The sequence below is a fragment of the Trachurus japonicus genome, chromosome 3 (genome assembly GCF_045865225.1).
Source record: "Trachurus japonicus isolate A0001 chromosome 3, Traja_1.0".
Classification (NCBI taxonomy): Eukaryota; Metazoa; Chordata; class Actinopteri; order Carangiformes; family Carangidae; genus Trachurus; species Trachurus japonicus.
The window spans coordinates 14,609,696-14,634,243 of record NC_140909.1 but is presented as its reverse complement, the minus strand read 5'-3'; the positions used below and the strand labels follow the sequence as shown (position 1 = coordinate 14,634,243).

General features: G+C 39.5%; 1 protein-coding gene across 1 annotated transcript in view; it reads right to left on the bottom strand.

The window, feature by feature from the left end:
* chs1 (chitin synthase 1) overlaps positions 1 to 24,548 on the bottom strand; it is a 26,336-nt gene extending 1,788 nt beyond the window's left edge. Inside the window, exons 1-33 of the mRNA XM_085763349.1 lie at positions 24,447 to 24,548; positions 21,030 to 21,165; positions 18,605 to 18,790; positions 17,883 to 18,084; positions 16,690 to 16,850; positions 16,316 to 16,391; positions 15,882 to 16,000; positions 15,211 to 15,388; positions 14,844 to 14,940; positions 12,947 to 13,043; positions 12,711 to 12,832; positions 12,360 to 12,455; positions 11,838 to 12,002; positions 11,610 to 11,757; positions 11,155 to 11,220; positions 10,896 to 11,071; positions 10,663 to 10,721; positions 9,433 to 9,633; positions 9,137 to 9,305; positions 8,822 to 8,937; positions 6,403 to 6,582; positions 6,199 to 6,303; positions 5,927 to 6,041; positions 5,084 to 5,165; positions 4,780 to 5,003; positions 4,381 to 4,502; positions 4,155 to 4,236; positions 3,618 to 3,771; positions 3,243 to 3,347; positions 2,736 to 2,846; positions 2,279 to 2,416; positions 2,055 to 2,134; positions 1,608 to 1,674 (exon numbers count right to left, since the gene is read on the bottom strand). Of these exons, the coding sequence (XP_085619475.1) occupies positions 1,608 to 1,674; positions 2,055 to 2,134; positions 2,279 to 2,416; positions 2,736 to 2,846; positions 3,243 to 3,347; positions 3,618 to 3,771; positions 4,155 to 4,236; positions 4,381 to 4,502; positions 4,780 to 5,003; positions 5,084 to 5,165; positions 5,927 to 6,041; positions 6,199 to 6,303; positions 6,403 to 6,582; positions 8,822 to 8,937; positions 9,137 to 9,305; positions 9,433 to 9,633; positions 10,663 to 10,721; positions 10,896 to 11,071; positions 11,155 to 11,220; positions 11,610 to 11,757; positions 11,838 to 12,002; positions 12,360 to 12,455; positions 12,711 to 12,832; positions 12,947 to 13,043; positions 14,844 to 14,940; positions 15,211 to 15,388; positions 15,882 to 16,000; positions 16,316 to 16,391; positions 16,690 to 16,850; positions 17,883 to 18,084; positions 18,605 to 18,790; positions 21,030 to 21,165; positions 24,447 to 24,493 (4,182 nt within the window). The 5' untranslated portion in view covers positions 24,494 to 24,548. The remainder of the gene's footprint in view (positions 1 to 1,607; positions 1,675 to 2,054; positions 2,135 to 2,278; positions 2,417 to 2,735; positions 2,847 to 3,242; positions 3,348 to 3,617; positions 3,772 to 4,154; positions 4,237 to 4,380; positions 4,503 to 4,779; positions 5,004 to 5,083; positions 5,166 to 5,926; positions 6,042 to 6,198; positions 6,304 to 6,402; positions 6,583 to 8,821; positions 8,938 to 9,136; positions 9,306 to 9,432; positions 9,634 to 10,662; positions 10,722 to 10,895; positions 11,072 to 11,154; positions 11,221 to 11,609; positions 11,758 to 11,837; positions 12,003 to 12,359; positions 12,456 to 12,710; positions 12,833 to 12,946; positions 13,044 to 14,843; positions 14,941 to 15,210; positions 15,389 to 15,881; positions 16,001 to 16,315; positions 16,392 to 16,689; positions 16,851 to 17,882; positions 18,085 to 18,604; positions 18,791 to 21,029; positions 21,166 to 24,446) is intronic.

Sequence of the window (24,548 nt, the reverse complement as noted above, 5' to 3'; positions counted from 1 at the left end):
GTCATCCTTGGTCGCTATGACGCATCAACGCAGGTGAGCTAGCCTAGTGACGCCAACCTCGCGCCTAACGAGTAGTGTTTACAGCTTACAGCGGCTGGGACTAGGTTAAAAACTGCTAAATGAAGCCACCATGGCCCTTTCCACTCCAATTAAACTGTAAAAGTGTGCGAGGCCGTTGTTCCCGGAGGGAAGTGGGTTCAATGAACAAGTTTTCCTACAACGGCACCTAATGATTATAACCGCGGGATTTTTGCCGAACTTTGCATCAACATGGCGGACTCAAGTTAGAAGTTAATGGGAGGCCGACGGACCCGCGCCCGGATAAAGGAGGACGGTGAACATGATGACAGCAAGCAAAGACGTTGAATAGACGGTATGGTGCAGTAAAATGTGACGTGGACATCTTTAAGCATCTCCCAACAAGGAGGAGAGTTCTTCACATAGGCCTACCAGTGGGTAAGTCAGACAGACAGACAGACAGACAGACAGACAGACAGACAGACAGACAGACAGACAGACAGACAGTCCCTCTACCTGCTTTCTCTTCTGGCTGACCACCTGTTGTGGCTGTAGGCTAATGCATGTAACACTTTGCCTCTGGATGTGTGGTTGCTGATGTGGGTTTGTAACTTGGAATGCTTGAACTGAACAGTTTATCATCCTAGGTAGCCTGAGTAAAGGTTGGTAAAACAGTAAGACAGTAAATGCCTTGAATTGAGGTGGCTGGAACAGAGTTTATCAGCCTACACTTGTTCAGCAGCTGTGGATTTGTGACTGTGTGGCTTAGGCTAATTTTTAAAGTCTGATAGTTGCTTGTTGGATATCTATCTATCTATCTATCTATCTATCTATCTATCTATCTATCTATCTATCTATCTATCTATCTATCTGAACTAGTGCATGCATATGACATCAGTTGTTAACTAGGATCCTTCTGCTCATTTATTTCAACTCCTTTACCACCGTTTTTGTTAAATTGACACACAAAACGTGTGGAAGTTAACTGGCAGCTTTTAGAAGTTGAAAGATAATTTAGGAATGGTATTAATGGGCTGCAGCAAAAAGTACATGTGACTTTTTTTTTTTTTACCATACCATTTATCTTGAATGAAACATTTCAGTTATCCCTATATTAAGTCCATTTTGCATTCATGCACTAACATTAAGTATCCATTAGTTCACGTCTGTTTTGACTAAATGCTATTCAATCCCTTTTGTGAAATTAACTGAAAATACACCACTGTGTGTGAATTGTGTGTAGTATGCTGTGGCAGTTGTGTTTTTGCCCTAGATGCTCTCAAGCCCTAGCCAATCGCAGTTTGAGTGAGGTTTTGGATGCACGACATACACTGCTGTGACAGAGGAGTGTAGAGTTTCTATATTTGGATGTCCGAATGAGCTGGCATAATGTTTTCGTCTAGATTTGTTTGACGTTCTGCTCAAATCTCCCATTGGCAATTTGTTTTTTCTTCTTGCTTTTTAATAATCAAGCCTCTGCAAATACCTGACAAGGATTCCAATTAAAACACAAAAAACAATTTCCTGCAGGCTTAGGTGTACACATAAATACATACGTGTGTGTATGTATGTGTGTGGTTGTTACTTACCTCATCTCTCTTTTTATAGTCTTTCTCTGTGCTGCGATAGGACACCACATGGATCAGTGTGTAGATCCTGCAAACAGAGAGGCACCGAGATAAAACACAAGTAGAAAATATGAAAATGAAAATGAGGCAATAGATGCACAACAGTTCTGGTAACAGCAGGGGATATCATTATAATCCTCTGTCAAGGCAGGAATTTATCAATCAAAATTCCCCTGCTCCTGGCAGGAGAAATAATCAGTAGAAGTTCAAAAACATTGGTATTTCTTTGCCACTGCCTCAGACCTGCAGTATCTGAAAGTTTGAACGTTTCCTACTAAGTTTTCAAGGTCAGGCTGCGAGCAGTCAATCTGGCAAATAGAAAATCTGATTTTACAGCTGCAGTAAAGGGGGAAAAAACTGAACGTAAGGGGATGAGACTGAAGTGTGTGTCTGTGTGTGTGTTTGTACCTGTGATATAACATAGCCAGGAATTGGACGAGGAGAAGAATAGCAAAAGATAACAGGAACATCAAACTCAGAGGCTCCACCTGTCAACACAAAATGACAGTAATGGTGATAACTTTCAGCGGGTTTTACAGCACCACTGATAGACATTCAGAAATACGTCAGCCTTCTTGTCTCAGCAGCACAGCACATTGCATGTATAGGACTGTCTCTCTGCCGGCCCACACCTTGAGGTATTCTCCAGATTCAGATCCGTTTGGATAGTATTTAGGGATCTTGATGCTGATAACATCATTTCCAATGGCCTGAAGGAAGAAGGTGGCGACCACCCACAGCACATTGATGATGAAATACAGGAAGACAGCCTGTGGGGAGGGAGAGCAATTTAAAGCTTTTTCGTAACTCCACATGCTAAGATACTTACAACATACTGTATGTCACATTTATTGCCTGCAATGTTTTTAGAGCTAGCATTCAAAATGAACAGGAATTTTTTTTAACCAAGATAATTAGTTAGTTAGTTTCAGATTATTTCAGACCGGACATGTTTAAAAGAAAAAATTATGAAAATGTGTTAGTTGTCTCTTTGGCCTCTCTTCTGCTGTCAGCCTCATTAACATTACAGATGACAAATGGTAAACATTTGCAAAACAGTTCATACAATACAGTAACGGTAAATCTGACCTTGTTGCGCAGTGACTTCAGTTCTTTGCTGACCTCCGCCTGATGTTGTTTATCCTGCTTAATGGGCTCCAAGTAGCGCTCGATTAATTTGTGCCAGAAGTCTTGCTCACCCTAAACACACAGAATCATGCGCACACACATTTTGGATTTGTTTTAATTCGGGCAGAAGGGAAATTGAATGGGTCATTTGTTAAATTCAATACCTCTATTATTCAGATATTAATTTTCATCTGTCTTAAGCCATCACAATTTAACCATTAAGTAAAATTTCTGGATGGTTGTTTATTTTTTGTCATCATCAAGTAAAGCCAAGAATGCCAGAGCATTTATACATCTTTATGACCCACCCTAGTAGACATTTTACTCTCTTAATCGTGACAGATGTTTTTGAACTTTACCTGTACAGAAAAAGATTCTCAGCTTTATAGCTGGGCCTGATGTGTTCTGCCACTTACTACTGTAAAATATTTGCTTGTCACAGACCTTGGGTCTGAATCAGCATCTTACCTCATCTAGTCTTTGCACTTGCGGGGCAGTGAGTGTCTTCTCGATGGCCCTCTTTACTCTCTTCTCTAGTCTCTCCATGCGACTGGTTTTCAGGACACGTCGAGCCTAGGAGACAATTATTATATAATTTATTTCTCTCCAGCCGTATAGTTTGATTTTATAAATAAAGGCCATGTAAATAGAGTTAGAAATGTGATGCAATACAGCAGTGCTTATTGTACATGCAGGGGTTGACATTTAGCAAAACAAAATATGGCAAAATAAACATGAAAAGATTGAAACTAAATAGCTGAGCTGTTGGCACCTAACTCATCAAATATTGTTTGAAAACACAGAACAACATATAATTTCAGTTTTAACCAAAAGAGTTCTCACCTGCTCTGCCAGTGCGTATTGTAACTCCTCCAGCTGGTTCTGTGACAGAACGTCTTCAGGCCCCACTGCACTCAGCTCTCCATTAAGAGTATCTGTCAACATTAAGACCAATTCTTCACACACCTCGTCCTGGTTTTTGTTTCGGAGAGTGTATCTGAGGATAAAAAAGGCACACACTATTCATTATTAAGAATTTCTGTATGGGCTACCTTAGAATTGAATAGACTTTTTATTGTCATTGTATAAAACAACAAAATCCCTAGTTGCTTTCCTGTAGGTGCCACTAAAACCAAACCAATACACACACAGACACCATCAGGCAACGAAGTGTATAAATAATGAATAAATGATGCAGAATAAAGAACAGAACACCGAATAAAAAGTGTCAGAAAACACAGATAAAAACTCTGTCATATTGCATAAGCTTATTATACTTGTGTTCTTATACTTGTACACATACCCGCTTGTTGACATTAGTAACGATGCAAAGAGATGTGAAAAGCGATTTCATTAATTTGTATAGTCTTAATATTTTACCGTATTTGTTCTTGTAGATTTCTCTTCATGTTGGCATAGGTCAGCTTCTTCAAAAACTCTCGTTTGACTGGCGTCACCCAGTCTACACACACACACACACACACACACACACACACACACACACACACACACACACACACACACACACACACACACACGTAAGTAAGATCATATTGTGTATATTGTGCTCTACATAATAGATTTAATAAATTAAAATGATTCTTACCACTGACAGGAATCTCTTGCATATTCTCCAGTTCAGCCTTCATGTCATCATCATCATCATCGTCACTGTAATCTTCATCAGATGAACTCACTGATCCTCTCTTTTTTTCATCAGTATCATTACTGCACACATACATACATGCACACATTTATTAGAAATTTGGGTTTAACCTCACAATTCCCATGTATAAGTGTATGATATTGATATACTGATATTTTCAAAATGAGGTACAACCAGTTTCGGACACCTTAAACTTAAACTGTGTTTACTGTCAGCAGCAAGTAGAGCTGAGTTTGTGTTGATGAATAACATAACAGTTTGGTTCATTGACTGAACAGCTGATTGATTCATATATGGAGTGACCAAATAGCTCGATGATATCCATAAGTTAATAAATACCTTCCAGTGGATTCACTGTCTTTTGTTGCCTTCACGTTTGCTTTGACTTTGGGAGGTTTCTCAGCTTCTTCTACAACATCTTTGGAGGTTTCAGGTTTGGCTTGAGGCTCCTTACTTGCAGCAGGCTGTGGAATTACGTCCTGGTTGGTGACTAGTGGCTGGACCTGCTGTGTCATCTTGCCTGCGATCTGTTGTAGCGTCACATTCTCTGTGTCCTGTGTGATCTGCAGAGCAAAATGATAAAATAAATGTACCGGTACCCATCCATCAATTCATCCCATAGCTGTTTGGTAATAGGCAGTACCTGTATCTTCATGTCCCAGCAGCAGAGTTGACAGTTTTTGTCACACAGAACATTTTGGTTCTTCTTAACTTCTCCTTCTTCCCTGACAGACAGAAAAAAACATGCACATTATATTTAAATACTGAAACACATAGCAGGTGATTATTGGTCAATCTGCAGATCGGATAAGAAGTGAAAATAAATGGATGCATGAATTGGTAGATTTAGTCAGCTAAAAAAGTTGTTCTGGCTTTTGGTTGGTTATTCATAACCTGATATTTTTATATAGGCTATCAGTTGTGCTGCAGGTCTTTTAGTTCTTCCACTTTTTAATGTTAAATGTAATTGAATGCACCGTTCTCTGGCTAATTGTGCTTGTGACATTGAGAAATCAACTCGTGATACTCAGGGACATATGTATATAATGTTGTTAATCAATTTACCTGATATTGAGCATGGATTTCATCACATAAACACTTTCCTTTTTGAATTTTCACCACAGGGTTAAAGCTATAGTGCGTAACTTCTATCGCCCCCTAGAGGATTTCTGCGTTATTACAACTGAATTACAATAATAATTATTAACAATAATAATAATTATAACTAATACTGAAATCTTGCTCTTTCTAATACTGTTTTTTGCTGCTTCCACGAGTACCACTTTTCCCTTTACTGTTATCTTTACTCCTGCCACTAATGCCATTAGTGCTGAAACCACTTAATCAGCTCAGTTAAAGGATTGGAGAAGGATTTATTGATGATTTGATTTGTAAATTGGGGGATTTGCTGCATATTTTAAATATCACTGTATTTTAAAAATTAAGGAATTTAATAGATGAATCAATAATGAGATCAGCGCATTACTTGGTTTCTCTCGTGCCCCAGGACACATTGTCCATGTTAACCAGTGAGTAGATGGTCAGAAGGAGATATCCACTGGGGATACAGATGAAATACATCAGACCATACAAAATCATTCCTGTGGAAGAAAATAAAATAACGTAATGTAACATAAGGTAATTTGAATAACATGACACACAGTTAACATATTATAGCATAACATAGAATGGGTAATACAACATAACGTGATGTGAAAATGTGAAAATTATCTTTATAATGAGATTATATAACCATACCAAACTCCTCTGGGTGTAGTATAGCAGTCACCATGTACATGATTGTCATAGAAACCAAAAATATGCCAGTAGGTGTCAGGAAGGTTTCTTGAACCACCATGTCACCTAAAAAGGGAAGGTGATACATGCATGTGCATTTAATGGTTTAAAAGATTCTTACAAAAAAATGTCAGTAAAATTAAGTAATTTTTTTTTTTTACATACCGATGATGGAGAAGAGGGATGCAGTCATGAGGAATGCATACAGAACACTCATAATACCAGCAATGACAATTTGATTATCGGACTTGACTAGAAAACAGATGATGATGTAGAACACAGGAGGAATGCTTGCAATGACGATGGAAAGTGTGCCAGTGAGTTTGAAGACAAACTGGAAAGCACCTGTTAGGAAAATACATAGACAAAGACAGAGATGGTCAAATAGACAAGAGGAAAAATAATATGCAGATGCAGGTACTCATTGGTGAAGGGACAAAAAGTCATGCATTTCAAGTCCATATCCATTATTATCACAACCAATGGTAATTTACAGTATGACCAGAATCCCAAAATAGGAGCTGCTCGAGTCCACATAATAACCACATACACCACAGAAATAGGTAGATCATTAAGTTTTTGTTTCCTAAACATACTGTGTGATGCTATGATTAACTTGTTGTCAATACCCCAATCAGTGTCATAAACTGTTGTAACCACAGGGCCAAAGGGCAGGGTTGCCAACTCTCACGCATCTGGCGTGTGTCACACGCTTTTAGGTCCTGTCTCACGCTCTCACGCCACTCAAACAATTCTCACGCCAAAATCAAGCGATTTGGCAAAAAAAAAAAAAAAAATTTAAAGCAAGCTTTGACACTCATCAATAGGCTCTCTGATTGGTGTGCGTGATGCTTATCCGCGTGTCGATTGGACGGCTGCTCAAGCCTGTGATCACAGCACAGTAGGACGGGGAGTTGTCGATCCGCTACCCCCCCCCCCCCAACAGCGGCACGGTGCTGAAGCCTGGACCCGACTTGGTCCGAATCCGATGGCCAAACAAAAAAGGGAGAGAGCGAAGCCCGAGACACAACCTGACCTGACCGAGTTATGTTTTCAGACTGAACGCGGCTCGAACTGACGCCTGCGGTCGGGCTGGTTGGGCCAGTCCGTTGAAAACTATAAAATCAAGATGCAGACTGGGTAGCACAAAAGTACAGCCAGGCAGCTCAGTCCAGAGAGCAGAGGAGAGAGAGACAGCGCAGCAACAGAGGTGTGTGTGTGTGTGTGTGTGTGTGTGTGTGTGTGTGTGTGTGTGTGTGTGTGTGTGTGTGTGTGTGTGTGTGTGTGTGTGTGTGTGTGTGTGTGTGTGTGTGTGTGTGTGTGTGTGTGTGTGTGTGTGTGTGTGTGTGTGTGTGTGTGTGTGTGTGTGTGTGTGTGTGTGTCTGTGTGTACGTCTGTGTGTACGTCTGTGTGTACGTCTGTGTGTACGTCTGTGTGTACGTCTGTGTGTACGTCTGTGTGTACGTCTGTGTGTACGTCTGTGCGCAACTGCGCATGCATGCACGTGGGCCATACCTGCAAACTCCGAATGGGTATGTAGAATGTTTATTACAGAAGAGAAACACACATTTCAGGACCTGACTTGTATCATCAGGCTGTAGTAGAAGACTGAACAGGACATGTCTGTTCTGTCCTTTCATATATTAATAGGCTCAATAGGCTGGTCCAGGCCAAAAGCCACAGCTCCCCACTAGACCAGTTTCATACACTCCAGCCATACAATGATAGGAACCACAGATCTGCTTTTTTCCCTCTTATCTGAAGCAAATGTTGTGTTTTCCCTTTATTTTCTTCTCAGAGTACACCAGAATGCTACAAATACATGTTAAAATCACAATTTTTTCCTGGGGGGGTGCCCCCAGACCCCCCTAGAGGGATATACGTATTTTGTCACCTATTACACCTCTAGCCTACTCAGTTTGCAGGTATAATGTGTGTGTGTGTGTGTGTGTGCGTGTGTGCGAGAGAGAGAGAGAGAGACAGAGAGAAAAACTACAATAAACATAACTATTATTATTATTATAGACAACCCCCCCCCCGCCAACAGAATCTCACTCCAGCCCAGGACCAAAGGTTGGCAACCCTGCCAAAGGGTCATCTGAAATCATCTCACGTGTTCAAGTGTTCACGTGTTTTCATGATAAGATGAAATTTCCTGGAAAATTAAAGTGTGTGAAGCCTATTGAAACACATCATCCCTGCAGTAATTGTAGTAACTGCTCTTCAAAGTTGTTTTATAACAGTAGTTTTGAATAGAAAACTGCACATCATAGCTTCATGGGGAAAAACTTAACTTCCAGCACAACAGTGTTGTTGGGAAGATACTGCAAGGTTTTGAAGGAAATGTTCAGGATTTTGTTTTGAGGCAAAAAATGATAACACGATGAGAAATAACAGTTTTTTGGTAACCCATTATAGGTCATGTAAACAGACTGTTGGACCCATAACAATTGGGGTAAAGGGAATCATTGAACAGAAGAAGATATGAGATGCAGAAACTGCGAGAAAATTACAATCACTGTAGTCATTAATTGACCGCCAGTAACAAAGGACTGGTACAATAATAAACTAGACCAGAACCTACCTGCTATCATGAGTGTCACAGATGCTGGACCAAGGATGGAGGAACCAACTGTGAACATCTGGTATAGGATGTAAAGCCTTGAGATGGATGAGTTTCTCTTCACTGTCTCTCCACCACTATAGGTTAAGTCCAGCACAAAAGAGTGTATTTGAATACGATGTGCCTTTCATAGAGCAATAGTAAACATGAAGTGATTGTTCCTCTGAATATGAAACCGTATGGATAAAATCAGGATGTCAAATTGAGATTAGCATTTTAATTCAGTTGCTAGCTTTGTAATGAACCACTACTACTTCTAAAATAGATATCACTAACCTGTGCAGAAGGTCCAGTGTATTGGCCAGTGTAGAGGGTCCCCAACGTCTCCTCTGGTTGTAAAACTCTTTGAACTCCTGCGGTGAGTTGGTGTATGCATCTGAGGCAGCATTGTATTCGACACGCCATCCTTGCTGCAGTAACAAAGTACACAGCCAGCGGTCCTCCCCTAGAAAAGTATATAAACAGATAGAAAATGTGTTAAAGCCTACAAGAACACTCAAAGAAGAAAGTTGAACAGATAAAAGTATGTAGAGGTAAAAATGTCTGTTGCATGTGAGCGTCTGTGTGCCAACCTTGGTCATATTGCACATATTCTACCGCTCTTGATGCAGTTGTTGTGTATCTCTTTAAAACATTGTCATCCATTAAGGCCGACCCTCTGAACAGACTGAAACATCCAGGACTGCACAGCACGGAGCCAAACACGTGTTCTGCTGTCTTTTGTAGCCAATGGCCTACTGCATACTCAAACTTCTGGTACCACACCATGGGCCCTGAGACAGAAGACGGACATGTTAATGAGCAGACAGAAGTCACAGAGACACAGTGACAAAGAGAAATGGAGGGAAAAATTAGCAAAAATCACAAGATAATGAGAGAATACACTTGATTTATGGACTGGACCAGTCCATTACACAGACATTTAACTAGCCCCTCTCCCAAACTTTTTTTCTTATTTAGCTTTAAAGAAAAACTGACTTATTTTTTTAACTGTATGAGGAGGTAAGACTTGTGTTGTGACACTTTATATCGATTTATATAATAATGATTTAATGTTAGTGCCGCAAAATACAGTCCAATTAATATAGTTTGCATCTCAGCAACCAACAGACCCATGTATGAACCAACTATTAGTGATGTAGAAATTAGGGGTGGGTATTGCCAAGGACCTCACGATACGATACGCATCACGATACTTGAGTCACGATACGATACGATATTGCGATATCCAAATTTTGTGATATATTGCGATATTCTACATAGTTCACTGAAAAATGTAAAAGGCATTATGCATCTTAAAATCCGAGTTGTATGTTCATCAGATGATAGTGAGAATTTATGGGACAAACTGAGTCAAAACAATGTAATTCAAATTATCCATGCCATTTTATACAAGTGCAAGTTACAACAACATATTTGCATGTACAACACACTGTCTAAGGTAGCAGTACAGTGACACCTCGCGGAGCAGAGGTGCGAAAGTCGTACTGGATTTATGTCTGAAACATGATTTATTTGAAAAAAAAAAAAAATGTTGAGATTTAAAAAAAAAAATCGATATTTAAATATTGAATATCGATATCGTATTGCCATATCGATATTTTTGCCCACCCCTAGTAGAAATGTGGTGTTACAAATGGTATATGTTGTGACTTAAAGTCACATTTACCATTTAAGGACATTATTTTAGTCCTATTCATAGATGCACTGCTATGGCCTTTGGTGATGTTACTCTGTACTAGCTCAAGTAGCAGCTGCAGAATAAATTCATGATCAGTTAAAAAAAAAAAAAAAGTACTTACCCATACCAGTCGGATGGATTCTGCCACATGCTGCACCTACATTGTCATACATTCTCAACCTGTCAATCAACATGTTAAAAAAAAAGAAAAAAGGTTTACGTAATAGTGGGTGAATAACTGACAAAACTATCTTAAGCATTTACTGTCCATCAGTAATCTGTTGATGGTGGAAAAATATCTTAGTCCTGAGTTACAATAGTACAAGTCAGTGGGTTAACTTTTCTGTCACTGACCTGTCCACAAGCAGAATCACAGCTTTAGGCTGGAAGTCGGTGTCTCCGTCCAGAGCCAGGATATATGTGTTGTCATCTGAAATGAATTTTCTCTTGTTGTCGTTATCATACTGAGGCAACAGGAAACTCTCGCCATCCAAAGAGATCAAACTGGCTCTGGACAGGTTGTTCGGGCGCTGCAACAAGATAAATCGGTATTTTATATGCTTACTGTCAAAACATGAACATGTATTTCACACAAAATGCAGGATAGCCTTACAGGGATCTTCTGAGGGTTCTTGACGATGTAGCCCTTCCAGCCGAGGAGATAATACAGATACATAATCTGAAAGTCATATATATGAATTAGGGTTGTCCAATAAATTAAAATTGTAATGTAATATGAAAGAGCTGCAGTTACTTTTTGATATGTCACAACTTAGTGTACATTGCATCACAGCTCACACACCCCAGGCTACAAATCATATTCCTCAGTACAGGAGTCTGTCTTCTTGGCTTCAGCTCCCAATCACATCATAATTAAAATTAAATGCAATCTGCATGTGTTTCAGTCCCAACATTTATACAACCCTTAGTGTGGAAATCCACAAATGGGATTGTTATGATACTTGGATGCCAACTTAATATGTATTGTGATTTTTAAAAATGAGTTTTATGACAGCATACTCTTTTCCAGTGTAACATCATCCTCAAAACATGATTAGTGCTTCATACCTGTGACCATCTTTTCTTGTTCCTGATGAGGCTTTTGTCTTTCAGGTGAACATAAAGCATGTTGCCTTCTGGCATAACAAACATCAGCCTGCCACCGTAAGGAGCCTCAATGATTGACACATCATCTGGCTCTTTGTTGGTAAACACCCTGAATGGTTAGATGATTGGTTAGAAAGACAGACATAATAGAAATGTATGTAGTTAGATAGTAATAATATATAATCTCACCTATAAACCTCTATGACAACACGGATCAAGTCGTCAACATATTCGTTAACCAGCCTCTTTCCTGTCTCCTTTTCAGTCATGAAGGCATCGTCCACATAAACGTGACATTCAAAGTCAAAACAGTCATTATGTTCCTCCTTTGGATCGCCTCGATAACGGTCCAGTCTGAAAAGACAAATGACAGTAACAACACTGCAGATGCCTATGAGATACTGATTACTCTTTTCTCCTCTACTAACTGTCAAAGCATTAAATGAAATGGTAGGATAATCTAAATTTGTTTAGTGTTTTAAACATCTTTTATGTCTAAAGTCATGAACAGATACAGTACAGTGGACACTGACTAGAAGTGACCCTTGTACTGCCACACCCTAGACTTTGACATCACTACAGCAAGATGAGAGTTTAAACCAGTGGAAATGAGCGGAAACATTTTTTAGCTGCACTTAAGTTAAGAAAAATAATTAAACCCATATCCTATAGTGAAACCGGTACACACGATTTGCAGCGACTGTGTCAAACCTGAACATGGAGGTGAGAATCTTCAGCATTTCATCATAGGTCTCATGCCACATTGTGGCACAAAGGTAGATCACACAGTTCTGTACCTCATCCTGGCTGTTGATCAGAAGATAGGGGATGGGAGAAAATGTTAACACACAAATCTCAACATTCAAGGAAAATGTAATAGTTTGCGGAGGCTGGTGAATGTTGCAGTCCCATTATGCCAATGATTTCAGACAGTAATAATCACACACTCAAAACCTTTTGTAGTGCAAAAAGTTTTCAATTCTGGTAGTTGCATGCACTGTGTATACAGTGTCATTATGTGATAAACGATAAAGTAATCCTGACTGTTCCTCTGCATCTTACCTCTCTTGGTTTTTGGCTCGTGGCACCTTCATCTTGGTGTTGAGTAGCAGAGACAGGTCAATGAAAGCAGATTCATAGAGTCGGCGAACAAAGAGCTGAGATGTTCTCTCAATACGCTGGACCTAAGACATTGTGAAACATAGAGGGAGTTTGTGTTTGTCCAAACTACAAAGAAAACAATTTATCATCTTCACTAATATCAAATCTTACAGGTAGTTTGTGTGTGCGTGTGTTACCTTGATCTTCCAGACATAGTAGGTACATGTGACGAAGCCTAACCACATACACACTCCCTCCAGTGCCAGCATTGCAAAAGGCCATTGCATGTAGTGGCTGTATAATAATAAATAAACATTCAGGTCAAAATACGAGTACATAGATGCTTGCAGATGGGGAGCATACGTCAGTCCACCCAAAAGTCCGACGGCCCATCTCTCCGACTATCCATTAATCCGACTTTTCTAGACCCATTGGGTCGACTGCCCACTGCTTCGACTAAAATAATCCCTATATTGCGACCAGGGCTAAATCCGACCATCCAGAATTCCGATTTTGGACGGGACCGGCTCTGGGTCAGTTTGGAGAGGCTCGAGACGAATGTTATGTGTTTGCCTCCTTTCTTTTTTTTTCACCACCGGCTTTCCTGTTTGTGTCATTTTGTGGAGCAGTAAACAACCCAGACCCCTGCCCGTTAACTACATCCTACTGGAAAAACTACTGACAAGTCAAACTGTAGTTTGTTAGAGGACTAATTCATCTGACATAACCTCTCTCTCTCTCTCTCTCTCTCTCTCTCTCTCTCTCTCTCTCCTGGGATAAAGGGGCAGATTCGACATAAGATTATTCTTCTTTCTGCTCACTTTTGTTGAGATTTGGGAGGTTTTTGTTTTTATTGTATCTTATTAAAATGCAAGATCATTTTTCTGACTGATTAATTGCCCGATGTCGCCCTATATCTCGCTTTCTTTCCCCCGCCCTCCGCCCTCCGCCCGTTGTCTTTGTTGTCACTTTGTTACTTCGTTGTCACTTTGTTGCCGCTCCACAGAGCGCACATGGCTAATTAATATGCACGTGCTGATATGGTTGTCTAGACGTTCCGGGGGCGGAATATGTGGTGTGTTCACGTGCGCACCATTCTTGGGTCCAGTGTGATTTATCAAAGAGAAATTGCGGAGAGTTGTGCGTACGCACAGTTTGATAGATCTGAAAAAGGTGTTAATATTTTGGGTGTACGCCATTTTCGTCTTTTCGCCATAGGCCTAAGCAAAAATTTAGTAGCAGTTTTACACTGCTTACTTACAGTTTTGATAAATGAGGCCCCAGGCCCTAAGCCCAGACGCTCACAGCTGCAGCTTCTCCGCGGCGCTGTCCGTGGTGCTGAAGGTCACAGGTTAACTTGTTCTGTTTGTTTATCATGTGTGTCAGTTTTGTGTGTGACTTGATAGTTTATTTGTTGAGATTAAGAACATCACTCCCTCATCAAACAGGTGATAGGCGGAAAGAAAAAAAGACACTTCTTCCTCTGCTCCTCCTCCCTCACTCACTCACTCACTCACCTACACACACACACACACACACACACACACACACACAGAGGACATACAGTAGGCTACAGCGATGAAATCACATAACTTAAACATCATAACAAGAACATGCGGGGTCGCTACAATATTTTCAGTTGTGCAGTAGGCTATTATTAATAATGAGCGATGAGTGCCATTGCTACGTGGCATGATGCGCACCAGTGTTTGTAGAGCCTGGTTTAGGGGTGCTTCTGGGCCGGATTAGTCGGGCTAATACACTGTCGTAATTACTGGGAGTCGGAGCACCGGGCATACTTAAATCAAGGAAATGGGAGGTCGGATTAATGGACGCAAAAATATAGAAATGTGTGGTCGGAGAAATGGGAAGTCGGACTTTGGGGTTGTCGGAGAAATGGGAAGTCGGACTAATGGGAGCAAAAATATAGAAATGTATGGTCGTAGAAGTCGGAGAAATAGGAAGTCAGAGAAATGGGAAGTCGGACTGACGTCACACGCCCCTTGCAGATTACCAAATACTTTGGATTTTGTGTTAGTTTAAAATGTTGGCTGAAGCACAGAAGCTGTGTTGTACTCACTCACTCATACATACCTGTTAAGAGAAGTCCGACAGATACTCCTGGTAATCTCAAGTAAGACTAGAGGGGTTGTGTTCTTGTGGCTCAGGAAGGCTAAGCTTTCACAAAATGCTGCAATGGAAACATATCTTTATGTTTTGGTGTGTTGGTGCAAGTTAAACTGTGCAAATTGGAAATTGAAATACTGGAGAGGAAAGCCGGCAGTACAGCTCAAAGGCTCCCAGATCCAAGTGATTATTTTTTAATGATTATAAAATTGACGGTATTTGGCGTATATAAACAAAAATGGTAGGGGAATCACTGAAGCGTTGCACTACACTGTACATTCGAAGTAAAGCAATAACAAAAAAATGTTCATTGGTTTTATATTATAAAGTGTACCTGGGATGTTTCCCACATCTGCTCCGTCCAATTTTTCTGCCTGGGTTATGAAAAGTATCAGGCCCAACATGAGCACTGCAGGTCCTGTGCAACATACTGGCAGTGCAAAACTCATCCTGACTGCATGAATTTTACAGGCCACCACCCCAAACCAATGGCATGCTGCTGAGCAGAAGGCCTGAGACAGGACAGAAGACATAGGAAATATTTATTAGCAATTCATTGTCACAAATGAAAATTTTAAGTTTAGCAGCTGCTAGGACTGCTCATGTAAATGAGCTGCAGTTTATCTGATTTCCATGAGGTGCCATTAATTAAGATGTGATGATGAACTGTTCATGGCATGTGTTGCTCATGTCTGGAAAGCATAGCTCTTGTTGGCTCCGCTTCAAGTTCTCTTGTGGGGCATTTCATGCACTCTTGTGGGTTCTCATAGGACTCCTGAACATGTGCTTACGTGCAGTTTAGCTATTTGTTGCTACAACTCTGTGTGGCCTTTAAGTACATAAAGAGCAATGCAATTTGTGTATCTTCAAGCCAAATAGAGGAAGACAAGGTTATATTGTACTTTATGCTGTATACTTTCTCTTTATGACTGCTATCAGGATAGAATAGGATAGACTTAATTGTCCTGATGGGAAATTTGTCTATTCTGTCTTTCCCCTTCCTACCTGTAAGAAAAACAGCACCAGTCCTATTTGCAGTAATTCCCAGTCCTCTGCCTTCAGATTAAAGTCCTGCCAGATGATAGACTCCTGAAAAAACACGTTGTATAGTAGGTACACGCCACCTACAAAAAGAAATGTTGATGTAAAAAGGTAATATAATAAACAGTATAAATATACATACACAAATACTAACAAAAACAAATAATATGTTCAAACTGATTAGCATGAAGTCAAGTGTACTGATTTTAAATAGCAAGAGTTCTTCTCATGGTGAACGTTGGAAATTACATTTTCACCGTCTCAGCAAAGCAAAACGCATTGACATTGGCTGTTGACATTGACAATACATTTCAAGAGTGTGTGTTTGTGTGTGTGTTTCTGTAACCGTGACTTTTGAGTCTTGTGTGTTGATACAGACATTTTTGGCAGATAATTACCTATCACAAGTATCCTCAGAATGCTGCTGATGACAAACACAAAGTCCCTGAAACCGTCCAGTTCTGACAATGTATCCTGCAGGAAGGAAGGAAAAGACTCTCACAGTTAATGTCAAGTCACTATTATCCAGATGTAAACCCAAAATGGATGTTCACTTGAAGCTGAATCAGAAGACATGAAAAAAACAAACAAAAAAACATAGTTGGCTGTGTGGGCAGTACAATTACAAAACATTACAAAGTTGAAAGAGAAAGCATTTTTTAATAATAAGTTAGTCAGTTCTCTTACAATATTATATTGTGACTGATTAGTAGTAGTTCTGTTGTTGCAGTGAAAAAAGAATATAAATAACACATTATAGAAAATACTGGACCTGCATGCTGTTAGTAGCTTGCAGTGGATTTTCCCACCAACAAAGGGAGATCAGAAGTGAAGAGAAAATTCCAATTCCAACATAGATGAAGCAGTCGGCACTCTGTCTGTCCACATATAATGATATACGGACATAGTAGTCGAGTCCCACGAGGCAGTAACCTGTTAGGTAGGTAGGTAGTTGGTTAGTTGGTGAAGTAGTGAGGCAGTTGGTAAGTTCGTTGGTTAGTTCTGTTCTTTGACAACTAGGGACAACTTCAGCTGGTGACTGGACAATAAATTACACAGTCCAGATATCCCTGAGATTATTTTAATATAAAGTACATTTGCATAATAAGTTATAAAGAAGAGTGTGATTTTGTGAAAACACAATTGGGATATGGTTATATAGGGACAGATTATGGTCTGATTAATTACAGAAAAAGAGAAGTTAAGTTACATTCACATTTAAATGAAACTCCAACCTTTCCCTAGTCTTAACAAATCTTTGCTTAACTTAAATAAGATGGGACTGTGGATGTGAACTCTGGTGTCACAATGACAGTGACATATTTTGGATGGCCCCCTGCTTGTGACTCCACTGTGCTAAATGTAGTTTCTTGGAGAATAGACACATTTTTAGCTATTGAAGTGTTTCTCCTCCATGAAACCTCAAGCTTGCAACCTATGAGAAACGAGTTTCTGACTGCTCACATCACAGCCTGTCAGAGTTGTTATGCTAGTTAGTAGATCTTGCATCATTCTTCAGAGACAGTTGTCATAATTAGGATGGCAGATTTACTGCACCAGATGGTTCTGTTTAACAATGGGAAGAAATGACAGGGCTTATAATTAGAGAGACACCTCAGTTCAGTCAAAAACCTGAGGGCACAGACTATGACTGAAATGTGTTCAAAACAAGTGAGAGTGCATCAGTATGAATCAAATTATTGCATGTTTGCTGTGGGAAGAAGAGAAAAACAAACTGTCATCCCCTTTTACCCTCACTATTATAGTCCCAGTTTTGTATATGGATCAATGTGGCTATTAAATATTAAATTTGAGCAAACAGTCTTTTAAAGGTAAATGTCATTATGCTTTTATGCAGCAGTGACTTGTTAAGGCTAGGGAGTAAAGTCAAGTAAATTCTCACCAGACGTGATCTCAAAGCACTTTAGAAATAGAGAAACTGTCAGATTTCAATTAATGAGTTACCTGCAATTGTAAGAATGAGGGAGCAAATTGGGAATATGATTTTCCACTTTTCCCTCTGTAGTTTAAACACAATCTGCATAATGGCAGAGACAATGCAGACTCCTCCACTGATGAAGAGATTAGTTAACACGTCAAACTGAGGCATCACGACCAGCACCAGGACTGAGGTGCCAAGAGACACCAGACACTCAATCGCACAGACCTGGAAGAGACACAAAGACACCATTATGTTAAATTATGTTTCAGTGAGATACCTGGTCTGCTCTCAAGGATCTCTAAAGGAGTTTCAGATCCAAGCAGTCAAAACATTGTAGCTGTGGCCAAACCTCAAACTGTCCACATACTTTTGTGGTTGAATAAATTGACCTTTGTTTAGGATTGGCTTAACAATGAGGGAATCTAATTCCTTCTCTCTTTTATTTTTAACAATGTTATGCCGATTTTCTCTATTGATAGAGGCAGATGTGGAGATTGTTTATTCCCTGTCTGCCATAATTTTGAAAATCTACAAGAAGCATCATTCTCATTGATGTGCATTGTGTACACCGTGACTAAGTACAATATGACGATATCTTCCACTGACATACTATGGTTAAAATGTGCTAATTTGCACACGCAGACTTCACATTACATTATATCCTTCTGATTTTAACAATCTTTCTACAGTATAATCACATGCAAACATTTTACATAATGGATAAGTCTGCTTTAGAAGAACATACAAACGACATGGTCCTCATGTTGGGCTGTACGAAGCTCTTGAAGGCACATCTCCACAGTGATTTCATAAACACCAGGAAGTTGGGGCAAACCAAACAGAAAACCAACATCAGCATGTAGAATTGTTTTTCCTTTGGGCTGCGCATGGAGGCCGGACTGGACAGCGTTGACAACACCAAGAGAGAGCCCTGATTGGAAAAACAACTTCAGCATGTTACAAGAAAAACAAAGTCTGCACATATGAGACATGATTAAATGTAGATTTAGGATTTGCTCAGTCATAATAGCTTTACAATTCATGTGTTTCTCTTTCTGTATTTTCTTTAGCACTAAAATACTGAAAGTGGGTTAAAAAAGAGTTGACAGTGAGTAAGTACACAGCAGGGATCAAAGTCCTCTTTGTGACAATACTTCCATCTACTATCAATATAAATATGACTAAGATTTAATAACTCCCCCTGGCTACATCTACTGTAGATAGTAAGGGCAATCAATAGTCTTATTGTCACCCCAATAAGGAAGTTTGTCAGGTTAAGCAGTAAACATTTCTTTATTACATTTGAAGAATGTAGTGTCAAGGGACATGATTTCTTTGAGACTGACTGTGGCTCAGAATGAAAGGCAAGGCCAAAGGGGGAGAATTAAAAACTGAAAGAGAGTGGGACAGTAGCACAGAGATAGACGAAGCAAACACAAGACTGAGAGAGAAAAATGGAGATGACGTCTTCAAAGAGGGAAACAGATCCACAAACAGTGAGAGATAACGCAACAAAGGGAGACAGATGGGTACAAGGGGATCAAGTATTGTAACTGTGCGTTCACACCAAAAGCTTCCAAAGCATCAAAAACGCTCGAGGGTGGGCGTCAGACAAGACAGCTCCTAAAACGGCAAATATTTTCAGCCGCTTTGGCCGCTCGTCAGGTGACTGACGTCAAAGTTCGATCGCGCTGGTCATTGGGGAGCCGAAATACAAAAAAAAGGCAGCCAACGGACATCTCTATTCTGACAGGTTGCCGCCGAACCGCGTCATAGCTAATTACCCTAAAGTTAAACCTGGCTCAACTTCTCGTCTGGTGACGCTTTGGAAGCTTTGGAAGCTTTGGAAGCGCGGCGACGCCTGTTGACGCTTTGGATGCTCAGTGTCGCCGGGCTCTCATTGAAAATGAATTGACTTCCGGCGTTTTTGGTGCTTTGGAAGCTTTTGGTGCGAACGCACAGTAAGACCTGCCCTATTATAAAGGGCAGGAATATTATTCTTGTTACTTTGTGGACAGACGGGTAATGACAGATAAGTCACGTTTTTGTAAACAGTTTAAGTCCTGATAGAACATGAACTACAATCACAGCACTGAAAACAATTCAGTCTAAATAATGCATAAATAAATGTGCTTTGCTTTTGGTGTTTGTGGTTATTTATAGTTGATTTATCTAACATTAAGAGTGTAGCTTAGATTTATTTTAAAAGCATTCAGTTTCAGAGGGTTGGTCGAATATTTCAGGGACAATAACTCTCAGATGCCAGCTGCATAAAGTTATACAATTAAAGTATCCATTAAAGAAATGTATCATACATCAGTTTTGATCAGCAACAATCACAGGGTTTTAAATGATTGACACTTGCTTCAGTCTCCCTTCTTGTCTGTGAATTGCATAATCTTAAATAGACAGTAACAGCCTCAAACACACACACTTATAAGATCCTACTAAGACTAGGACTAAGATCCTAAGGTGAAAATTTACCCCAAAAGTTTAAAGCAGATATCAGTGGAATGTTTTTGTTAATATAAGTCCTAAATAGTCCTATTTTCCGTCAGCAATCACTTACATGAAGTATTTCAGCCTAAACACGAGTCTCTCCGTCACTCTGCTCTGCTGTAACCCGAGGAGAAAATTTTCCTTGTGGGATACAAGTGTTATCCAATGAGGGGAGAGAACGGCATGAAGGGCTGTGTGTGCAGCCAAGGGATGCGCGTGAATGTGGTGACGTAGCACGAGGACCAATTGATGCCTGACAAGGGCGGGGGCTGCTAACTCATGGTGCGTTCAAGGAAACTCGTACTTTGTGTTTTTCCTTCCTGTGAAGTCATACCAGTTCGATCTGGTACGAGTTCACGGGTCGGAAGTTACGAGTGGCCGTTATAGGGAACTTTCACAGACAACAGGACGGTAAAAACACGAGCTACGGGTTACCTGGAACGCTACCAAGTCGTAGTTGTGACTTGAAGCTGTAACTTACGGTTTCAAAAGCCTGCCTTGAACACAGCATTAGCCGAAACGGCCGTGCCACTGATATCTGCTTTAAGCTCTATCCCTCTGAAACCAGAGAAAGTAACTCCATAGTATTACGTAGTATTACTCCCTTCTATAGAATAGACATTCATTTATAGGTAGACAATTACACGGGTACTATATAATGATTATCCTACCTTGGCAACGACTGCACTGGCCAAGACGGCAATCCCCACAATTACAGCCACCAGATACTGGGCTAGCTGGAAACATATTCTCTTAGATTCCTTCTCTGCTCCCACTGGGTTCAGCTGGAATGGATCCCATGTATCCCTGAAATGTACACATGGACATACGTATATTAACCATCATGAGTTACCAGTACAGTTATACCAAAGTAAATGAACCAAGATGGCAAATCCATGACAGAAGGCTAGTGAAACCAATTGAATTGATGCCTGCAGCCAAGACCAAATATAGGTTATTATAGTATAAAGAAATAACAATGATAGTTTTGTTGTTGCAGGTCTTGATAGACATATAAAATAACTCTAAAATAATTGTCAGTTTTTTTATTTTGTGTGTCAGTGTGCTTTGTTGTTCACAGCTTATTTGTGTTGCTGTGAGATGGAAGGTAATAGAGTAAAGATAAGGGTAAATGACGTATGGGTCATAATCCAACCTAGGAACTCTAATACTCGGGTATCATAGATGAGTGAGCCTCCACAGAAAACACAACTTAGGATGTTTTGATTATCTATCAGCCACTCCCTGTTGCTTGCTGATTGTCATTTATGACGGTTTGGATTTTCGACAAGGAATTGATAACACACGTGGTCTTTGACTTATCCATAGCAACTATCATATTATCAGTTTTGTACTTCGAGCATACAGTAGCTGCTCCGTGTGGCACGACTCATGTTGGCAGAAACTGTTTACGTATGTGAAATGAGACGTGTGTGTGAACAGTAATGCACTCTTTTTGTCAGTGATGCGTAAGTAGTCATTATGTAATTAACCATGAGATGCTGCTCTTTTTTAGAAGGACTAAGCTTTTAAAATGTTGGAGGCTGGGCTGTTTTTAATTTGAATAATCAATACCAATTATATTATAATAGAGTAGGAATTTGTACCTTGTCACATAGATAAGTGTAACACAGAATACTAACACTGATGCTACCTAATCCACTCACTGGACAGCAATGCCAGTAAAGAAATTGATCTTTAATCCTGCTAAACGCTCTCTGGACCTTCTGGCATCCATCATAACACTTTTGTATTTATTTGTCCGTGCAGTTCCTGTTATAATTAATTTTAGCTAGCTCCATGGTAAACTCTTTAGATTTAGATTTCATTGACACCAGTGTGTTTATTTTAGGCTATACAGACACTGTACGCTTTTTCTGACACTATTAAAAGTTATTTTATAATCATACCTAATTGAAATTTGTTTTCCTTTTAAGTGTTCCTTTTTTGTTAAATACATCACTGCTTAATATAATGAATTAAAAGCAATCTGATGCCAAAAACACCTGCAGTCTTTTGATTTAAGGCGTATAAATATGCAGAATGTGATTGAAACTGTAGCATGTATTTAACATTTTAAATGGAGCAGCACTCCCTTAGCAGCAGTTTGTATCTGTTGGGATGATATCAGCCACAGCAATAAAGAGAAGCACAGTGGTGCACCAGGGAAATTAGCCGTTTCCTCAAATTGTAAATTATACTTAATATAAACCTGGTACTAATACAGTACTTGATGACTATGAAATATCACTGGACAAATAAATTCATAATTATATCCATTACCAATATCTATCTCCTTAGCAATTATCCTCCTAATAATGATGAAGAGGTTAATAAACTTGTGGAGGTGCAGCAGCTGGCTGTTTCAAAGATGCACAATGAATGTATTTGTCTCTAAATCTGTCTCATGGCTACAGCCAGTCAGACACAACTTCACCACTTGATGGTATGAAAAATTTTGACTTGGTTGTATCGCTCGTTAAAGAATAATCCAAAGTGGCCCTAATAAGGAAATAAACTAACTCTGTACGCCTTTGCCAGTTCCAGTCAATCGCTGTGATCAAGTAGTGATCGTTGCCAAACAGTGTAACCTTTGCTTATTTTCTCTCTGGAAATGATGACGGTGCAAAACAGCTATTTTCATACTGGATCTGATCATGTTGTAGATGAACATAAGTCAGCCATTTCTGACTTGAGACTAAACCTAAGCTATGACAAAGGAGGTTTCCATTATAAAGACATTATTATAGATACAGACAGCATCCAACTTTGTCTGAATTTGTGGAGTACATTCAATAATAATAGTTCTTAGTGAGATATTTCAATCAATCAGTGACCTCCTCTATTAATAATTTATTTTATCAATGTTTTAATTCACCGTAATGGAACAGTTAGCTCTTTCCCATCTTGTAGTATAGTGTTAAAGTTAATCTAGAGGCCAGATCTTAACCCAATAGGGATTCCATCAAAAGGTTTTTTTTTCTTTATAGAAATTCTACAAATTGTTTAATTTCTGTTTAATTTTTTTGATCTGATCTTTATCTGTCACAAATGTAAACAAATGTAGTGTCTGTAAGATAATATCACACGAAGAATAATATCTTTTTTCCTCAGTGAACAAAAAAGTGAACCTTTGAAATTTCTGATTGGCCGAATGTCCTTTGGCAATAACGACCCCCCAAAAAGTGTTTTTGGGAGCTGATGATCAAACTGGTAAAATGTTGAGGAGGAGTTTTTGGATCATTCTTCTTAATAGAACAGTGTCAGTGCAGTCATTCTCTAAGGATGCCTAGAGATCATTTGACGGAAGCTTTAATCCCAGTTGTAATCGGAATACAAACTGCTGTAGGCCAACAGATACCATGATTGTGAAATATATCTCACAAAGACAGCTGTAAAGACATAGCCACCAGAGAAGAGGATGGACTTTTGCTGCCTAGGAAGAAAGTGTCAGCTATATACATTTTTCTACCCCATTGAATGTGGTATTTGATAGGGGTGGGAGAAAAAATCGATTCACATAGATATCGCGATATCTTTTTTGACGATTTTTAAATCGATTTTTTTTTTCAAAAATCGATTTTTTTTTTTTTGAAATTTTTTTTTTTTTGAATTTTTGACATTTTTTTTTGAATTTTTTTAAATATTGTGCAATGTGTATTTGTTAGCCTCTTTTACATACAGAGAGTACAGGCTTTGAAAAGGGTTTAAGTTCATTTTATAATGGAGTATGTTAATTTATAGGCTCCTACAGTGTTTGTGTGCAGATAAATGTTAAAAATGCGACTAAAAATCGAGAGAATCGGCAATATCGTAGAATCGCAATTTAAATCGAATCGGCATCCAAAAAATCGTAGAAGAATCGAATCGGGAGAAAAGCATATCGTCCCAGCCCTAGTATTTGATCAGGCAGGCTAAGTGAGACCAAATTGTGGCAGCTGGACACAGTGGACTTCATTTATTATGTATTTAATATGTATTCAAACTCAGCTTATTATCCTCGGTTTTCATCTGTAACAGTCGCCGTCTTAAATGAAAGAGAAACGCAACTTAATGAACTAGAGGCAACAAAGAGGGTTCATTTTTACCTGTGCCGCCCTTCTCTCTTCTTTCCTCTGTATTTGAGTTCCTCCATCTTGCTTGTCTACTCCACTGATAAGGCTGTGGTGACCTTTGTTGAGTCTGTGTGT